The following is a 17690-nucleotide window of genomic DNA, read 5'->3' as shown; positions in this document are numbered from 1 at the left end:
GTCTGATTTTCCTCCCCTCCCCCCTTCAAGAATGTTACAAGAGAGTTAGTGGGTGGTTAGCAAGACCCTCTCAGAAACCAACAGCCATTCCAGAAAAGAAATTGCTCACATGCCAAGGACTGCCAACAAGAGCAGCTGCAGCATGTTTTAATAATGCTAATGAAGCCTCCTGTAACACAAATTCTGATTGGAAGAAAATAAATCTAGATTGTGGAAAAGTACAACTTAAAAAGCAAACACTGCAGGCTTTGGTAGAGCACAAAAGCAAGCAGAGATTTCTAAACACAAAGCTCAATTGTAAGAGTTCAACTGTACCTTATTTCTCACTATTATCATTTGCTCTGTTAAAAATAGAACCTTCCATGTCTTGATCCATTCAGAATAAGCCACAGCAGGCAGTTTTGCTTACATAAAGCAGCCAGGTCAGAAAGGCCGCACAGGGAAATGGAGGAAGCAGCCAGCAGGTTTTCTTAGGGATTATACTGCTCCAGCTTTTATCCTTCCCATCTATTTTGGTGCCAAGAAAGCTGCAGTCTTTGCTCTGAAAAAGCTTTTCACCAGAAAGGCTGAAGCAGTCTCAGGGCTCCAACTCCCTCTGCTGCCCAATGTTTTCTGTGCATGTTTTAGCAGGTTCAATATATTTCAAACTCAAATGTTAAAAAAGCTAAAGCAGCCCTTTATTTCAAAATATTACCAAAAATGCACAAGTTCAAATAGGAGCGGAACAGCTCAAATGCCAAGTTCTAAGCTGGACTAATTTCTATACTCACCTACAAATCTCTTTCACAAAGGGTTTTTTTACTCTGTTTAAAGAAAAGTTCTGTATCTCCCTCATAGGCACTTGGAAAAGCAGAAATTGGACTTCGTGGTCCCTCCTCACCTGCACTTAATACTGCCCATTACCAGAATAGAAGGTAGGCCTTTCTCATCTTTCAACATCCAATTTAAACAGCACTTAGGACATGGTATTGAAGATATTTGCCAGTCTGTTTCACAGTTATTTATTCAAATTTGTGACTAACCAATAACGATTTAACAGAATTCTAACTAGAACCACCCTGAGATACTGGAGGAGAGATTTGTCTACACAATTCAATTAGGAAATAAGCAATTACTGGGGGAGGAATGAAAATTCTTAGAGATAAGAATAAGAGACAGGTGTTTCTCCAACTAACATATCATTATTCTGCCTAACTTACCAGTGCTGCTTGTAGTCTTTTTTCAGGTTACTAATCTCACAGTCCCCCTATTAAGTCTTAAGAGTTCTTTTTAATGTACTTTTAAGGCATTTCATTCTTTGCCTATACCCAAATACTTTTCACATTCTGATCTTAGTGATAAAAGAGTTCACAAAGACATCACACAGAACTCTATGAAAGTGCTAAGCAAATAATGAAGCTGTTATAATATCCCCTATTGCAGTTAGAAACTCTATAGTGTCCCAGCACCCAGAATTAGAACTGATAAGGATGACATATATTAGCATAACAGCCTTTATTTTGTGAGCCGCCCCCTTATCCACCACTCAGTTATCAGAAGCTTACCTGTCAGGTAAAATTCCTACTCTTTGCCTTAAGAATCTACAGATCAGGCTCCGTGAAAAGCAAATGCCCAAGGCCAACTGCCACGACCCAGAATACTTTTAAAATATCAACAGCTAATGGTGCCACTGTAGAAAAGGTCTCTATCACTGGGTAGAATGAAACAATGTAGATATTTTTAATAAAAACAATCCCTCAGCATTTATTGTCATCTGGTAATAACATAAGGGTAATCAAAGCAATATGAATAAACGTTTAATACACTCCCAACAAAGGACAACTAAAAAACACAAAATGTACTGCCATCTCAACAATTTCTCACTTCATTAGTCATTTCTAGTTGGAGACACTTTGAAGCAGAGTAATATTATCTCCTTTTAGCATGATCCGACCTGCAATACAAAATTAAAAAAAAAAGCTATTAATAGCCATTCAGACCTTTTTTAGCCTCAGAATTCTGAATCATTCTTTCGCAATTTTGAAAATACTTTCTCTTGTATGTGAACGTTTTCAAATATCCATATATTAAGCATACACACTTTTAAAACAATAACCTAATGAAGATAGAGAAATGTTATATTGTATAAAAAGTACAGTTTCTGTAGACGAAGTCAACTAAGTAGGTCTACCCCAACATTTCCCGATGCTCTGAGTTTATAGAAGTTGGGAAATGAGTTGTATGTCAAGTTTAGGGAATGCGGCATCCTATAACCCCATTCTTAAGAGCTCTCAGTATGTTAAAGATTTCATCCTTCAATAAAGAGACCTGTTTAAGTTTTACCCAACATTTCCTAAATTTGAGCAGAGAATACATTTTTCCTGAGAAATATCTATAAATATCTTCAGGAACACTGGTGGTCAGTAAAACTGTTTGAGAAATGCTGATCAACCCCAGTAGTGATTAAGTTGTTTCACTTAGGCTTCTACAACAGGTAATACTAATCTTCTCTATAGCATCTACAAAATACTACTACTAGTACAGGAATTCAACGCTTTGCAAATAATTTATAAATAATGTCAATAAGGCTAGCTTGCCCTCCCTGGCAAGACATGTTTAAATTTTTAAATCTAGCCTTTCAAAAAAATAGCCTAAGCAGGACGACACATAGCAACACATACCAATTCTCAGAATCTACTTTCTACAAATCTAGTACAGGCTCAAGAGAAGCATCAGGGCCTGGAAAAAAGACACACCTGAAGCCCACCACTGATAAAAGTACTAGTGAGCTGTGAACTGGGCATTAAACAATTAAAGACAAAATGTCTAAATAAACCTAAGTTAATGCCATTTTAACAAAAATGATTCTTGTCTTTGTCTTGATGAAGCCATGAATCCTGAAGACCCTCTATTAACTGGGTTAAGAAATTGTTTATTGATCAAATGTTTTGGAGTTTTGACTACATGGTAGGCACTGAGCATATTAGGGAGCAAAAAAGATGGGACTCATGCACTTACGGAGCATCTGGTCCAGTGGGAGAGAAACTAATATAATAGTCCCACTAATGAATGTTTTACTAAAAACTCAAAGAGAGCTCAGTACACTCTGCTTCTCTCTATTCCCACCCCAAGCAAAACAAAATCAAACTCCAGGAAGTGATCTGAGTTCTAAAGATCCAGGGAACAGGGTATACAAAGATTTACGGTGGGGCAAATGTGCCGATTCAAAGAACTGAAAAGACAAATGTGGATGAAGTTCAGAAAATGCAGCAGGGCATGACACAAAACAGATGGAGACCAGATCATGAAGCACCTTGCAGAATGCATTAAAGATTTTATCCTACAAGCAGCAGGAAGTCACTGAAGGATGTCAAGCAAAGGGGTAACAAGGTCAGACTGGTGTTTTTAAAAGATGACTGCAGCCTACAGATCAAACTGGAGGGGAGTGAGGTAGTTGGCAGAGAAATCAACTAGTCAACTGAATAGAAATTTGTGCCATCCAGTAAGGCAAGAACACTAAAATAGCTCTAAAAGTGTGTGAGGGGTGGAGACGGAGTCTGATTTCAGATATGCTAACTTTTGAAGAACCATTGAGACATTCAAGTAGAAATGCTGAATAAGCTCAGAGAGGTCTAGGGCTAGATGCAAATTTGGGAGTCAATATAGTCATGCACCACTTAACAATGGGGATACACTGAGACATCCATCAATTATGTGATTTCATAGTTGTGCAAACATAAAGTACACTTCCACAAACCTAGACAGTATAGCCTACTACACACCTAGGCTGTAGGTATGCCATCATGGTATATGCGGTCTGTTGTAAACTGAAATGTCATTATGAGGCACATGACTGCATATAGACGGTAACTGAAGGTATAGTCTTGAGTGCCTAATAATACTGAGTGACAGCGGGGTCTACAACCAAGCCTTGAGCAATTCAAACATTTAATGGTTGGGTCCCAAAGAATAAATATATGAAAAAAAGTCTGAAAAGGAGTAATTGGAAATGAAAACTGAAAACCTGTGTATGGTATCACAGAGTGAAAGGAACCAAGTGTCTTAAGGCAGGAGTGGCCAGCATTCCCAAACGCAGCTGAGAGTTCAGTAAAGTGAGACTAATACTGACCACTAGATGTAATACCTTTAGTCTTTGGTAACCTTAGTGTGAGCTGTCTGAGTGGAGACACAGAAGTAGGTAAGGAGTTAAGTGGCAGAGGATGATTTCACGAGTATAACCCCCCAAAAAATAGCTTCTCAAGGGCAAACTAAATTTAAACATAAAGTAAATAAATTTCTACAAGTCTGTAAGACCATCTATTTCCTTACCCAGCTGTTTTCGTGACTTTGTTTTAGAATGAATCTCTTCTGCATCATCTAATACGAGGTTCATATACTCATCAAAACCCTAGAAAAACAAGCCATTGACTGTCATCTTCAATAAGATCACATCCAAACCATTCTAAATAAATATACCTATCTAGATACAGAAATGCCAGCTAACTTCAGAGATTCACCCCTCCACTGATCTTCCAGCGAAACCACCTTCCACCCTAAGCCTCTTTTTAAATAACAAAGAAAGCCAAAATTTACTCCAAATTACTTCTGGACCCTTTGGACTTAAGATTTTATTAGCTATGCCAAAGAGCCGCTCTCCCTATCGTTTATAACCTGCCAATGTAGATATATGTGTGTAGATACATGAATTAACTTCTGCTACCACTTGTCCCATGTTCCTCACAAAATACTATCACCACTAACCATCACTCTTGTTTTCCAGCTAGTAAACAGGGAAGGTGACATTACTGAGGAAATCTATTATGTCTGAAGGCATACCGAAGTATCCTAACATTCGGCCATATTTCATCTTTCTTTAAAACATTATTTAGAGTATTCTGCCATCCTGGAAGTCTTATTTCACTAACCCCTCCTAGTTCTATTAGGTATCAACCCAAAACTAAGAATCCATTACTCCTCACCACATTCTAATTTTGTATTTTTTGTCCCCTCCTTCTAATACTAACATTGTTAAGTAATTTTTAAAAATTAATTTCCCCTCTATTTTAGGAATTATCCAGTTCCTATCAAGTGGAACAATGAGGCAAAGGCAGTGGGCCCGGAAACACTTTCCCTGGGTTGGGGTCTTTGACTTTTTGTACACTGCTCTGGCTGGTTATTTTTTGTGAGATATTTTTTTTTAAGAAACTGCTTTGAGATAAAATATCCTGGGTACTCACAATGATACAGCCCTCTATCCGCATATTCACTTGCTCGTAAAGCCACACCTGAATCCGAGATCGCTGAAATAATCATAAAAATAGAAACGTTAAAAATTACACAAAATCCAATCACTTTGGTCAAACAGAAAAATATGACTCCTAAGGGGAAAAAAAAACACACTTAAAAAATAAAAGCCACGAGTTTTAACCATTTGACTTATATCTCAGAATAACCAAGACTAGTTACTTGCCAAGAATCACTCTCATTTAATAAATGCTACATTGAGACTGTCTAATTTGATCTTCCTGTGACCTTGGGCCTCAATCGTATTTCTTGTTGCTTCTAGTTTCAATCATTTAGAGTGAAAATTGGTGACATATAGCACAAAGCAGTAATTTCTGAAAACCAAAGGCTTCTTTCTTATCTGCTATAGCAAAATTCAGCTCTAAAACAGCTTTCTCTGGTTTCTCAGTTTTCCATATCTCACACCTAACAACCAGGGAGAGATCCTCAATTCTGATGATTAAAAATTACAACGGCTTGAGGGGCTGCCGGTTAGCACGCAGGCTCATAACACCAAGGTTGCCGGTTCGATCCCCACCTGGGGAACTGAGATGTGCCCTCCACAACTAGATTGAAGACTACTTGAGTAGGAGCTGATAGGTTCTGGAAAACGCAACTGTTCCCCCTCAAGAAAATTTTTTTAAATAATAAAAATTACAATGGCTTGAGATTAATCTGTTTACAATTGTGTTGTCACACGCTAAAATTTGTCAGAACAAGAACTACATTTTTTTCCAGAGATAATTTAAACACTGTGCCCTGCTAACTCAGAATTTCAGTTGCCAAAAATCCCCTCCCTAGGAAAGCAGGCTGCCACTAAATCCTCTGAACCTATCCCTCCCCTATTTCTTTAGTGTCTTTTCTATATTTAAGTTTTCTCCCAAGTACTAAACCTACCACTTTAGTACGTGGTTTAAAGCTAATTGGATTTTTCTTCCAATGTCTTATCGTAGGGGTAAGAAGACGGAACGGTTCCAATGTTCTGGCCATAATCACTACTAACAAAAGTACCAACACCCAAACACCAGTCATGTCTGCCAATCATTACTTTTTGAAATTACTAGTTTTGGTTTTGCAAAGTTACAACACGATTCTTTACATGCTTGCAGCTGGCATGGCTACACACCATTTTATTATGTTAGAGCTTTCCTTGTACCCTTTCCACTATTTCATCTACTCTTAACTCTGGAACACAGTGATCACACAGGACGACAAAACAGCGAAACAAATTAACCTTTCACTTAAAAAGTACGAAACAACAACAAATAACTTACGTACATTTTGCAAATATCGGAAGATGAGGTTCTGCGCCAACGGTTAAGGAAAAAAATACAGGCATAAACTGCTCCCTGAAACTGGGCAACCCTATCCCCATCGCACCTTTGTTTTCGGAACGCAAAGTCTGGCGCCTACACCAAGAAAAGGGCCTAAGTATGGACTCATCAGGGGTCCCCTAAATAATCTGGAGAAATTCCCTCTCACTGTATTTCTCTTGGGAGTTTCCTTGGCGTCACCATTTGCTCCTTCCCGAGGCCGATACCTCCCGCTTGCACTCAGTATCTAATTAAGGTGGTGCCCCTTCGCTCCCCACCCCCTCACCGCCCTTCCCGCATTCCCCCGGCAGGAGGCCCAAGCCCGCCTCCCACCCATCCCGCTTCCTCAACGGCCCGCGTTTTGTCCCGGCCGTGGGTGCCCCGGGGGCTCACGGGATGTGGGTCCGCACTCGGCTCCCTCAGGCCTGCTCCCTGTTTGCTCCTTAGCCCCCCTTTTCTAGCCCGAATCTCCCGGTCCTGACATCACGCGTAGGATACGATAGGCTGCACCATCACCTTCTGCACCTTTTGGCCCTGACCACGGTACGCCATGATGGAAGCTGACAAAGACCACACAAACCCGCACGCTGCCTCAGAAAGCTACTTCCGGAAAGAGAAACGGAAGCGGAAGTGTACGGTGCTCGCGCGGCGGCCTGGGAGCCTCCGGGGAAATGCTTCTCTAGCCACGGGGGTACAACTTTTCTTGGTGCTCTGTAGCCTCCGGGGGAGGCCAAATCGTGGTGCCTGCACTTTAGGACGGGGTCGGTCCTACAACGCCACCTGGAGGGAGGCGGCGGATACGCCGGCATCTTTGAGTCTCCGTTTCCTGAGCCGGCTTTAAGCGCCAAGTCGTCCCGTTGCGTACCTCTGTCTGTTAGGTGGGGTGTTTTAATGCTTTTGTAAGGCTTGCGTTCCTGGAATTTAGGCTTGATGGCAGCGTTGTGGTGGAGAATAGGGCGGCAAGAAGCCCAAACGCAGGACTCGTACACCTGGCACTGTCACCCACAAACTATCTGAAAAAGCCAGCCTCTGTGGTTTGCTCCGTTACCAATTCATCGCTCATCTTTGTGGAAGTTACTGTAAGGTGGCGACAGAGCTTGGCTATTCAGCGTGAAAGCCCCGAAATCTGATTGCTGGGCTCAAATCCAGCTCGCATGGAGTGTATCAAGGATAAGTTCCTAAGCCTTGCTACGTCTCGGCTCAGTTACCAAAATGGAGATAAAAACATTCCTCCCTCATTGGCCTGAAGTTTCAGTAAAGTAGTACTGTGTGTGTACACATTAAGGCCGGAGTGTTTTAACAAATCGTTTTGTGGGTAATACAGCTGGAAGGGGAGGAGCTGGAATTTGTTAGGTTATGTCATGGGGGCCTCGCAGAAATTTCATTTAATTGAAATACCCGTTTTATAGATTGAGGAAACTGAAGCTCAGAGTTGAAGCAACTTGTCTAAGGGGACAAGTGGCAAGTGGCAGAAACATAACTTGCTTAACTGAGGTCTTCTGTTTAAGGAGAATAATACTAATACCAACCTCATAAAGGTGTTGAGAACGAAGAATATGAAAGTGATTTTTAAACTATAGAGAGCTAGAAAATGCATGGGATAATTATTTCTTTTAAGAAATTTCCCTGCCAAACCTAATAGAGCATCATGTTGTGCACAGAGGAAACTCGTTAGATTTGCTGTATTTATTTATTTATTTATTTATTTTAGCTGAGCCATCCTGCCACCTGTTGGCAGCTCAGTGGCTGCTCAGCTCAGGCCAGGACTCGAACTCGCTGTTGCTCAGAGCTCAAACTCTTGAGTGAGCTCTTAATCAACTGAGCCACTTGGCCAGCCCAACATCTGCTAAATTTAAAGACAGCATATATAGAGGCAGAGATGCTTAGCTACTTGCTTTTGGCATTTTCCTGTTTCTGAAATGATTTCTAAACTTTGGGGGATTGATCTCTATAACCAGTCATTTGACTGATTATACAACTCATCAGAAGTGATTTGCTTTTTAAAAAAATTATTTTGCTTTTTTACATTGAAATCTTTTAATGACATTTAGTCTAGAATTTATCCCAGTGTATGCTAGAACTGATACAGCTTTTAATTTCTAGATGGCTGCCCAGTTTAACATCATTACAAAAAAAAAACCCCCCACAAAAAAACCCCATTGTCCCCATTCAATTTAAAATGCTACATTTATAAATATACCAAGTATATGTACGCATATATGTATGTATACAGTGCATATTTTGTTCAATTGATCTTTGTGTATCACTGTTATAAGTATTGTAGATTTATAATGTTTTATTTGATATGACTAGAAGTATGTAGAATTTTCCTAGCTATTCTTGGTTATTTTTCTTACAAACTTTAGAATTAGCTTATCTAATTAAAAAAATTCTTTTGGTATTTTTACTGTGGTTACATTAAATTCTAGAACCTTAGAATTAATTTTTAAAAATCTAAATACATGATGTCTTTCTACTTGTTCAAATTTTCCTTTGAGTCTTTGAGAAATTTTTGGGTTTTTTTAGTTTCTTTTTTCTCATTTATCTAGTTTAATCATAGATATTTTATATCTCTTGTTCTTAAAAGTTATCTTTTCCTCAATTTTAAGCTTTAGTTGGTTTTTAGAAGAAAATGATAAATTCAATTACATAAAAATTATAGTTTTACATGTCTAAAAAGCCACCATAATAGGCAAAGTCAAAAGATCTAGGAAAAACATATTTGCACTGTATAAAATATATTTGCACTATATCAAACAAATGGCTAATTTTATATCAAACAAATGGCTAATATATAAAAAAGCTTTTAAAAAACGCTGTTCTGGTTCTCTATTGCTGTGTAAGAAATATTCCAAAATTTAGTAGTTTAAAACAACTGTTTTGTTATAATTCATGATTTTGTGAGTCAAGAATTTGGGTAGGGCTCAGCTGGGTGATTTTTCTGCTCCAGAAGACATATCTAAGGCCTTGGTATATGTATTTGGAAGGCTGGCCTCAGGTGGGTCCTTCTCCATGTCTGTGTAGCCTCTGGGCCTCACCACCTGGCCTCTCTGGCAGAGTAGTATGCTTTCTCATACGGGGGCCCAGGGCTCTAAGAAACCAAGGCTGAAGTTACCCTTAAAGGCCAAGCCTAGAACTAGTATAGTATTCACACCCCAGGTTCAAGGGCTGGAAAAACAGAGCCCACCCCTGGACAGGACATGTGTTAAACAATTTGCAGCTATTTTTAATCTGACACAAAGACCCAAAATAAAAATTGGCAATGGATGTGAACAATCAGTTGACAGCAAAGAAAATACAAATGGTCTTCAAACATGAAAAGTTGCCCAGCTTCACTCATAAGACAAATGCAAACTATACTACACCGAGACAGCATTTTCCCCCACTAGACTGGCAAAGATCAAAAAGTAGTGGTAATGTCAATGATTAAACTCCATTTGTAGGTATTTAATTCTACAGATAAACTTACATGTGCGGTATAATTTAATACTTATTGTTTTAAAACACCAAGACAGGAAACAACCTAAATGTCCATCAATAGGGACTTGCTCAATTATTGCATATTCACAGAGTGTAGTACTATAGACAACTATAGTCAAGACTGAAGAAGCTCTTTGTGTCCTGATATGAAATGATACCCAATATACAGCAAGACAAAAACCAAGCTATGACATATCTGAGATTTACTTCAAAATAATCTAGTGGACCCAGCAGGGCTGGATCTCAAGTGGGACAAGCCTAAGGAGCAAAATTTAAGGAGTCACACTCCTATATGCGAGTATAACCCCAAGAGTGAGTACCTCCTTGAATTATGCCCAGGTACCTTGCTTACCTCACCCTAGTCTCAGCCCTAGGGGCCAGAAAAAGGAATGGATAATTTGGTAAGGGTATAAATGAAACAGGATTTGTAATGAATTTGTAATTCACAATTTAAAACTACTCAGAATAAAAATATAAACATTCATAATAAAATAAGGTGCAGAATATCGTGTTTTATACATGATATTGTATGGAAGTATATTTGCTTATATATCAGGTCCTCAGATAACATTTCATTCAGCATCATTTCGTTTTAACATTGATGAGATGCCTAGAAACTTAATTATTGTTTATATCAACTAGCCTATGGTAAAATTGGTTTCATTATACATTGTTTGAAGTGCAGAACCTATTGATGATGTTAAATAAGGACTTATTGTATATGCCTAAAATATCTGTGGAATATATGGGAAACTGATAACATTGGTTTTGGAGAGCTGGGTAGCTGGGGTAGTAGTAGGAGGGAGGATGAATATCATTATATACATTTTGAATCTTGAAGCTTTGCAATGAATATATCACTAATTCAATGAATTAATTGATAGTGGAAAGTACTATGAAACATTTCTTTTTTACTGCAACTAATCTTAATGTTCTTGTAAAATTTGAGATTTTCATGTCACTCCCAAGGTATCTGCAAAATAAGCTTGAGAATTACTAGTCCAGAGACATACCCTGAGAAGGGGCACCTCCAGGCTTCTCAAACATTGAAGAAACTCCTTCCTCTCAGCTTGCAGTGCCTTCCATCTCAACCAGAAGCCTTATAACTTGCTAAATGGCTGGGATTAATTAGAAGCATGCCAAAGAATGGGGATGAGAAAAGACAGGGGCAGTCTAGCAAAGATCAACAGTCCCTAAGCGGGTCAAGAACGTTTTCATTTATTCGGCAAATTTTTTTTTTTAAAGATTTTATTGGGGAATTTGGGGAGGGGTAGAGTTGGTGAATCGGGGAAAGGGAACAGACAAGTTGCTGTTGGTTTGTTCTTCAGTCTAGTTGTGGAGGACGTCGCTTCACTGGCCCATATTGGTATTATCATTGTGCTCTTCCCTGGTGAGGCAGTTGCTCGCCAGCCATTGGATGGCAGCTCACACCCGCTGCTGGTCAGCCCCACTGCAGCCTACGCCAGCGACAGCGACTCACAGCAGCCCAGCTGCAGGTTGAGCTGTTGTTCACCATCTTAGCTATAGAGGGCGCAGCGTCACTGGCCCTCATATGAGATCCAAGCCAGGGCCCTGATGCTCAGAGCTGGCGTTCCAAGCCAACTCAACCAACACGCCACTCAGCAAATATTTACTGAATGCCTTATGGGTGAAGTGTGCCCCCACGAAGCTTGTATGTTGAAGCTCTAACCTCCAGTACCTCAGTATGTGATTGTATTTGGAGATAGGCCCTTAAAGAGGTAGTTAAGATTAAATGAGGTCATGTGGGTGGGCCCTAATCCAAGGTAACTGGTGTCTTTATGAGATTAAAACACAGATATGTGCATGCAGAGGAAAGACCATGTAAGGGTATAATAAGATGGCCATATGCAAGCCAAAGCGAGAGACCAAACTTGCCAAAACCTTGGTCTTGAAACTTCTCCTCCTGTTTGAGTGTTCTTGATCCATCCAATTTCCTATTTCACTTGTACTTATTCAACAAGAGGAGTCTTTTATTTGAGCATTTTTCCTTCTCTGCCTTTTTCTGTCTGAATCTTGGCTGTTTACTCTTATTCTTAACTCTACAGGATGTTATTTTACTCCTGAGGACAAACCTGTCAGTCTAAAGATGAAAAACCCGTAGGGACAGGCAATACCAAGTTTTACTACAGTGTTTTGCTCATCACCAGAGATTCAAACTCAGTAAATACCTTAGCAGTTAAACCCAACCAAATCCAAATACAGTCCATACTTTAATAGGCCCACTCAGTAAATCTTGTGACTTTCTGATTTTTAAAAATATAAAGTTAAAACCTGGATTGCTGTTCTTATTGTCACTGCTATTCTTTGCCTATTTTATTTTACAATATTAAGAAAATGGTCAAGTATTTTGTGCTCATGCCCTTAACTAATACCATTTTGTCAATTCAAATAAATTGAAGCAGAGTTCAAATAAATTGTTAATGCCATCAGATCTGTGGGTTGTATATAGAAACTTGCATAGATTGAGCAGCTTCTAAAGATTTAAGAAAAAGCTCTTCAAAGTTTCAATGAATCAAAATCAAGTGCATATACCTTTACTTTCTTATTGTTAAATCTGAACACACTGACACTACAATGAAAAAACAGTGATCTTTAATGCAGTGTTTATAGTGTCAAAATGGTTACTGAATTACAAGTACATACTAAGTACTCAATAAATGTTAGTTTAAAAGCATTACTTATGGAAGTAGCAACTGGAGATCACACAGTTCTTGTTGCTAAACTGACAAATTCAAAGCAAATATTTTAAAGACTGGAGAAATATTGGCAAAATAAAGCCAATTTTAGAAAAGGATCAGAAAACTTTAACCAATATAGAATGAGCTTTATTTGTGAAGCTGTAATTATTAAAGTTACGTTCTTTGGTGGCTAACAAATTTATATGTACTCCCATAACAAAAAATGGCACACTACTGAAAAAAACCTGGACTTTCCTAAATTAAAGTTTTCAGGGTCCTGCTCAGGGGCTCAGTTGGTTAAGAGCACAAGCGCTGAGCAACAGGGTCGCCAGTTCGATTTCCACATGGGCCAGTGAGCTGCACCTGAGCTGAGCTGCCGCTGCGCTGCCAACAGGTGGCAGATGGCTCAGCTGGTGAGAGCACATGCTCCTAAGGTTACTGGTTCCACTCCTGCATGGGATGGTGGGCTACGCCCACCCGCAACTAAGATTGAACAGTGGCGAGCTGCTGACAGGTGGCCAGATGGCAACTGGACTTTGAGCTGAGCTAGCTGCGCCCTCCACAACTAAGACTGAAGGACAACTTGGCTGTTCCCCTTCCCCAATTCCCCAACACTGTTCTCCCCCAATTCCGCAATAAATCTTAAAAAACAAATTTCTATGCCTTCATGCTTGAAAATCCCGAATTGTTGTATCCATCTAAGATCACTTCTAACTCCTCTTTTAAAAAAATTAATGGCACTCCTTGAGTTACATTGGTAATGGCTAAGTGTCAGAAAAAAAATCCTCACAAATAATAATATTCATTCTTACCTAAAGCATATGTGGCTAAAACTGAGCATACTTGTGGATAAGTTTGGAAATATGCCTTGCAAAAGGTTTCTAAAGCCAAATAGTATCTGTGGTATTGGAGCACAAAAGACCAACATTCTGAATGCGGCCTCTATTGAGGCAGATCCTAGGCTGAAGTGATGTACGACCACTTAACTCACAATGTCAAGACTTTCCTACACCAGTTTTATTTAAAACACAAATAAGTATTTCTTTTTGTGTAATGGCAAATGGTTCAAATAATGCTGAGCATGAATCATTGATGAATACAAGGGCTTTAAATATGAAACAAAATTATTTTTTAAAAAGCAAAATAAGGTTATATACAAATGAAACCTGGAATCTATAAGCTGATTCCAAAAATGAAATGAATAGAAAATCTGTGGTGAAACCAGAACATTCCACCCCTGCTTTGGAGACGGGCTATTATACAACATTCAGTCAGGTGAAGATGGATTGGTAGAGAGGTGTCTATACATAAATTTCAAGTCATTTTTGCTTGTGCAGAATCATGAGATCTTCCCAAGACCAAATGGGCAGTCCTGTGGCTTTCTTCCTTTTCCATATTCCCAACAAGGCGACATGACGTTCAACTCTGGATGAGCCGCTTATAACAGCAGTTCCTTAGGAGCCAACATGACAGGTGGGTCAGATTTCCCTGTGAGAAACACAACTGGCCACCTAACAGCAAAATATAAAAACGGACAAGTCCTTCTTTCTGCTTCCTTTCGATTATGTACAAATGTCTCCTTTCAAGACTATTATCCCCAACATACTTGTTCCTTCGGTCTAAACCTTGAGGCGATATGAAGGAGGCCAACATCAAGGAAAAAAAATTCAATTCAGAAATGAAGAAAACTGGAAGGTATGCAATACACCCCCAGAACATATCAAATAATCTCTTCTTCAGTACAATTCTTTGTACTGCTACAGTCCATAGATAAACACTGGCAGCTTGAATGAATTCTTTTTTTCCCCCTCAGGCAGTTAAAGAACACCAAATAAATACTGGGCAAGAGGAGTTTGCTAGGAGAGTCAGAAATAGAAAATTAAACCAATTTTCATCCCTGTGACAATTCAACGCTAGTAGGAGGCAAGTACTAAAGAAGAGAAGGGACAACTTTCATACCAAATAAAAAGAATTCCTTAATCATTATGTCACCATCTCTTATTAAGAATCCAGGGAATCCCAGAAATAGAAAATTAGTTTCAGAGGACCCCTGAGGCACTTTAAAGCCTTAAAAAATTACAGTAATAATAAATTAGCTATTGCTCTTCAGAGGCTTACACAGCAGCAGAAACATGAAAATCAGGTCTAAAAAGTTATGTCCAGATTACAGGCTTCCTGAGCTGCTCAGCTCTAAAGCTTAGTTTAATCTCCAAATACCTTTAAAAAGACATACAATTTAACAGACTGAGTGATTTGTTGTTCAGTGGTAGCATGAAATTTGGTCCTTAATGGTAGCAGCTGTCTTCGTCTTTTTAAAATTCAGGTAACATTGAGCACATTAAGACAATACATAAAAGAAATAATAAAACAAAGGGGAAAAAAAGCCAAAACTGACGAACACCTCAAGGAGTCAGTCACTAATTCTCTTGCACCCTTCACTTGGATCTCCCTCAGTCTTTTTGTGGAGAGAGGGGTAAGACAAAATTTTTTCTTGAAGATGCTAAACAATGGCATCAAATGGACAAAATGGTTATCAAAGGGACTTTAAAAATCTGACCCCAAGGAATCCAGGACACATACAGATAATTCAGAGGTACACTTCTGATTTGGGGCAAATTCTAGACTAAAGAAATGACCATCTTGGGTAAATGTTATAATAGATGAAACTAAGTCCAGGTTTTGGCGAGTTTTTTTTTTTTTTCCTCCCTCCCCCCGGCAAATGTTCCACTACCACCTTCAGCTATCAATCATTTCTGACAGCTCAAGCAGAAGGTCATCTTCATCCTTCCCAGGATCCAGGTCGATCTCAGCTTCTAATTTGCCTCCTGAAATCTCCCATATTAGTTTCTCAAAATCATCCTCCACAGACAGTGGGGGCTTTCCTGTTGAGGCAGAGCTGAGTCGGCGAGTTTTTGTGGCCATTTGGGATGAGGAAGGGCCAGATACTTCTGGTGGGGAGGGATCTGAAGAAGACTGGGTTGGAGGCAGCACAAGACTGTAAGGAAAAACAAACAAACCCAAAAGATTATTAGAAAACTGCCCTGTGTCAACTGTTGGCTGGACCACCTAGTCTCAGGGACACAAACAGTTATTAGCAAAGAGTTGTTTCTGAAGACACACAAAAGGAATTGTTTTACTAATTTGAGACAAAATTAGTACTTTTCATCCTTTTAAAGCAGAATTCAGATAGGTGTTTAAAACATTTTTTAAGTAATACAGGCAAAATAGAAAGAAAGGCATCTGAAGAAAACAGCAACCCTGAGCATCATGTTTTATTGCAATTAATTTAAAATTTAGCAGATTTATTTAGAAGTGGCTAAATTGTAAATGTTTATGTTATACCCTAGAGAGCATTGACAATAGTGGTCTAAAGTTTGATTTAAAAGAATTGCAAGGTATTACCTGTCTCTAGGTTTCTCTGTCTCAGGCACAGTGACTGATTTGTCCTCAGAAAGGAGTGGGACAACAGCCTACAAAAGTAAAAGTAAGGTAATTCAGTGGGAGAGTCAGGCTTTTTTATTTGAGCATATTCACTTTCTTTTGCTACCCATTTAGAATCAGGGCTATTATTCTTTAAGCCTGGGAATCCAAGAATAAATAATCCAAAGGTTGACTGTACAAATAAGCAAAATATTTTAAGCACCCCAAAATTCGTTTTTAAAAATCCTATCTTGCCACCACTCCACAAATGTCTAGCTGTAAATGTAAAATACAGTAACAACCTAAACAACTAAATTGCTTACAAAATGGCAGGAAATACTACACACCAATGTAGATAGAGAGCTAACAGAGTGTTAATCTGCATTTTCCTAACAGATAGACAAAGCATCACTGAGTTGGGTTTGCTGCTTACCACAGCTGCTTTTCTAGTTGGGCTTTCCTGCAGGACACTGCTGGAGCTGAGTGGCTTCACAGCTGCAATGGCAGCAGGGTGTACCTCCATTGCCTTGCGTTTGGGGGCCAATTTGGGGGATGAGACAACTTTAACCACAGATGGCTTCACATTCACTTTGGGTTTAGCTACAAGCAACAGAAAATGTTTGATTAACAGCTAGAAAAATCCCTTTTACATAGTGAGTGACTCAAAATATAAAAATTCCTTCACAGTATTAAATATACGACAAATAATTAAAAACAAAACAAGCAACAACAAATCCAGACTGAAAGTGATCCACAAGCAATCTGCACTACATGCGGCCACAATATAGATATATATTCAAATGGTTCCTTTTCAGTGGGTCTTGAATTCGCTACTGCTTTTCTATTCCTTGTTTTTTTTTCTTCAAAACCAGAGGAAAGATACACCACAGAAAAGTTTAAGGCAAATATTTTTAAATAATAATTTTAAATTGAGAAAGAAACTCTTCCAGTTTTGTCTTTTTAAATAGAATTATAAGAATTGTTACTATCCACCTGTGTGACCAGGATACAAAGCAAATGAAATGCAACCCAATTGTTGCCAGGGAATTACTGAAACTTGTTAATTCTGAGATCCTAAAGCAACACACTAGAAAAAACACTCACCTTTCCCCCTTTTTTCCAAGGTCTGTGCTGCACATTTCACATTCAATACTGAGTCCCCAATCCCTGAGGTTTCTACCTCTGCCTTCTGAGATGGCTTTATGGGAAGCCGCCTTGTCAGGGGCCGTGTGATGCCTGGCACATTGGTGGGCACCGGCTTCTCTATGTGGATATTGCAAGAGTCTACATCTCCCCAAACAGGTGTCAAAACTGATTTTTCCTTCTGTGAGGTTCCCCTCTCTGTCTCTTTCTGGATGTGCTTTTCTCTCATGGTCTCACATCTCTTGACTTGAATTTTAGTGATGCCAACTCCTGTTGTCTCATCTGAAGCCTATGGATAAATTTAAATGACAAAATTAAAATCTAGTCCCTCTAACAACCTGTATGATAGTTACTAAGTTACAAGGCTAACATC

At 39.1% G+C, this 17690-nt stretch overlaps 2 protein-coding genes across 9 annotated transcripts in view; both read right to left on the bottom strand.

The window, feature by feature from the left end:
* Window positions 1-1716: 1716 nt before the first annotated feature.
* Window positions 1717-7210, bottom strand: SNRPE (small nuclear ribonucleoprotein polypeptide E). The gene is made up of 5 exons (XM_019649596.1): window positions 7074-7210; window positions 6541-6567; window positions 5217-5279; window positions 4309-4387; window positions 1717-1933 (listed from the first exon to the last, which is right to left on the bottom strand). Exons 1-5 carry the CDS (start codon window positions 7125-7127, stop codon window positions 1878-1880), a joined length of 279 nt encoding a protein of 92 aa, XP_019505141.1. The 5' UTR covers window positions 7128-7210; the 3' UTR covers window positions 1717-1877.
* Window positions 7211-13749: 6539 nt separating this feature from the next.
* ZC3H11A (zinc finger CCCH-type containing 11A) overlaps window positions 13750-17690 on the bottom strand; it is a 39992-nt gene continuing 36051 nt past the window's right edge. For all 8 annotated transcript variants that reach the window (XM_019649698.1, XM_019649691.1, XM_019649694.1 and 5 more), the window contains 4 exons: window positions 17279-17606; window positions 16608-16774; window positions 16157-16224; window positions 13750-15749 (listed from right to left, as the gene is read on the bottom strand). In XM_019649698.1, the coding sequence (XP_019505243.1) occupies window positions 15491-15749; window positions 16157-16224; window positions 16608-16774; window positions 17279-17606 (822 nt within the window). In that variant the 3' untranslated portion in view covers window positions 13750-15490. The remainder of the gene's footprint in view (window positions 15750-16156; window positions 16225-16607; window positions 16775-17278; window positions 17607-17690) is intronic.

The sequence above is a fragment of the Hipposideros armiger genome, unplaced genomic scaffold (genome assembly GCF_001890085.2).
Source record: "Hipposideros armiger isolate ML-2016 unplaced genomic scaffold, ASM189008v1 scaffold_134, whole genome shotgun sequence".
Classification (NCBI taxonomy): Eukaryota; Metazoa; Chordata; class Mammalia; order Chiroptera; family Hipposideridae; genus Hipposideros; species Hipposideros armiger.
This window is presented reverse-complemented; position numbering and strand designations above follow the sequence as displayed.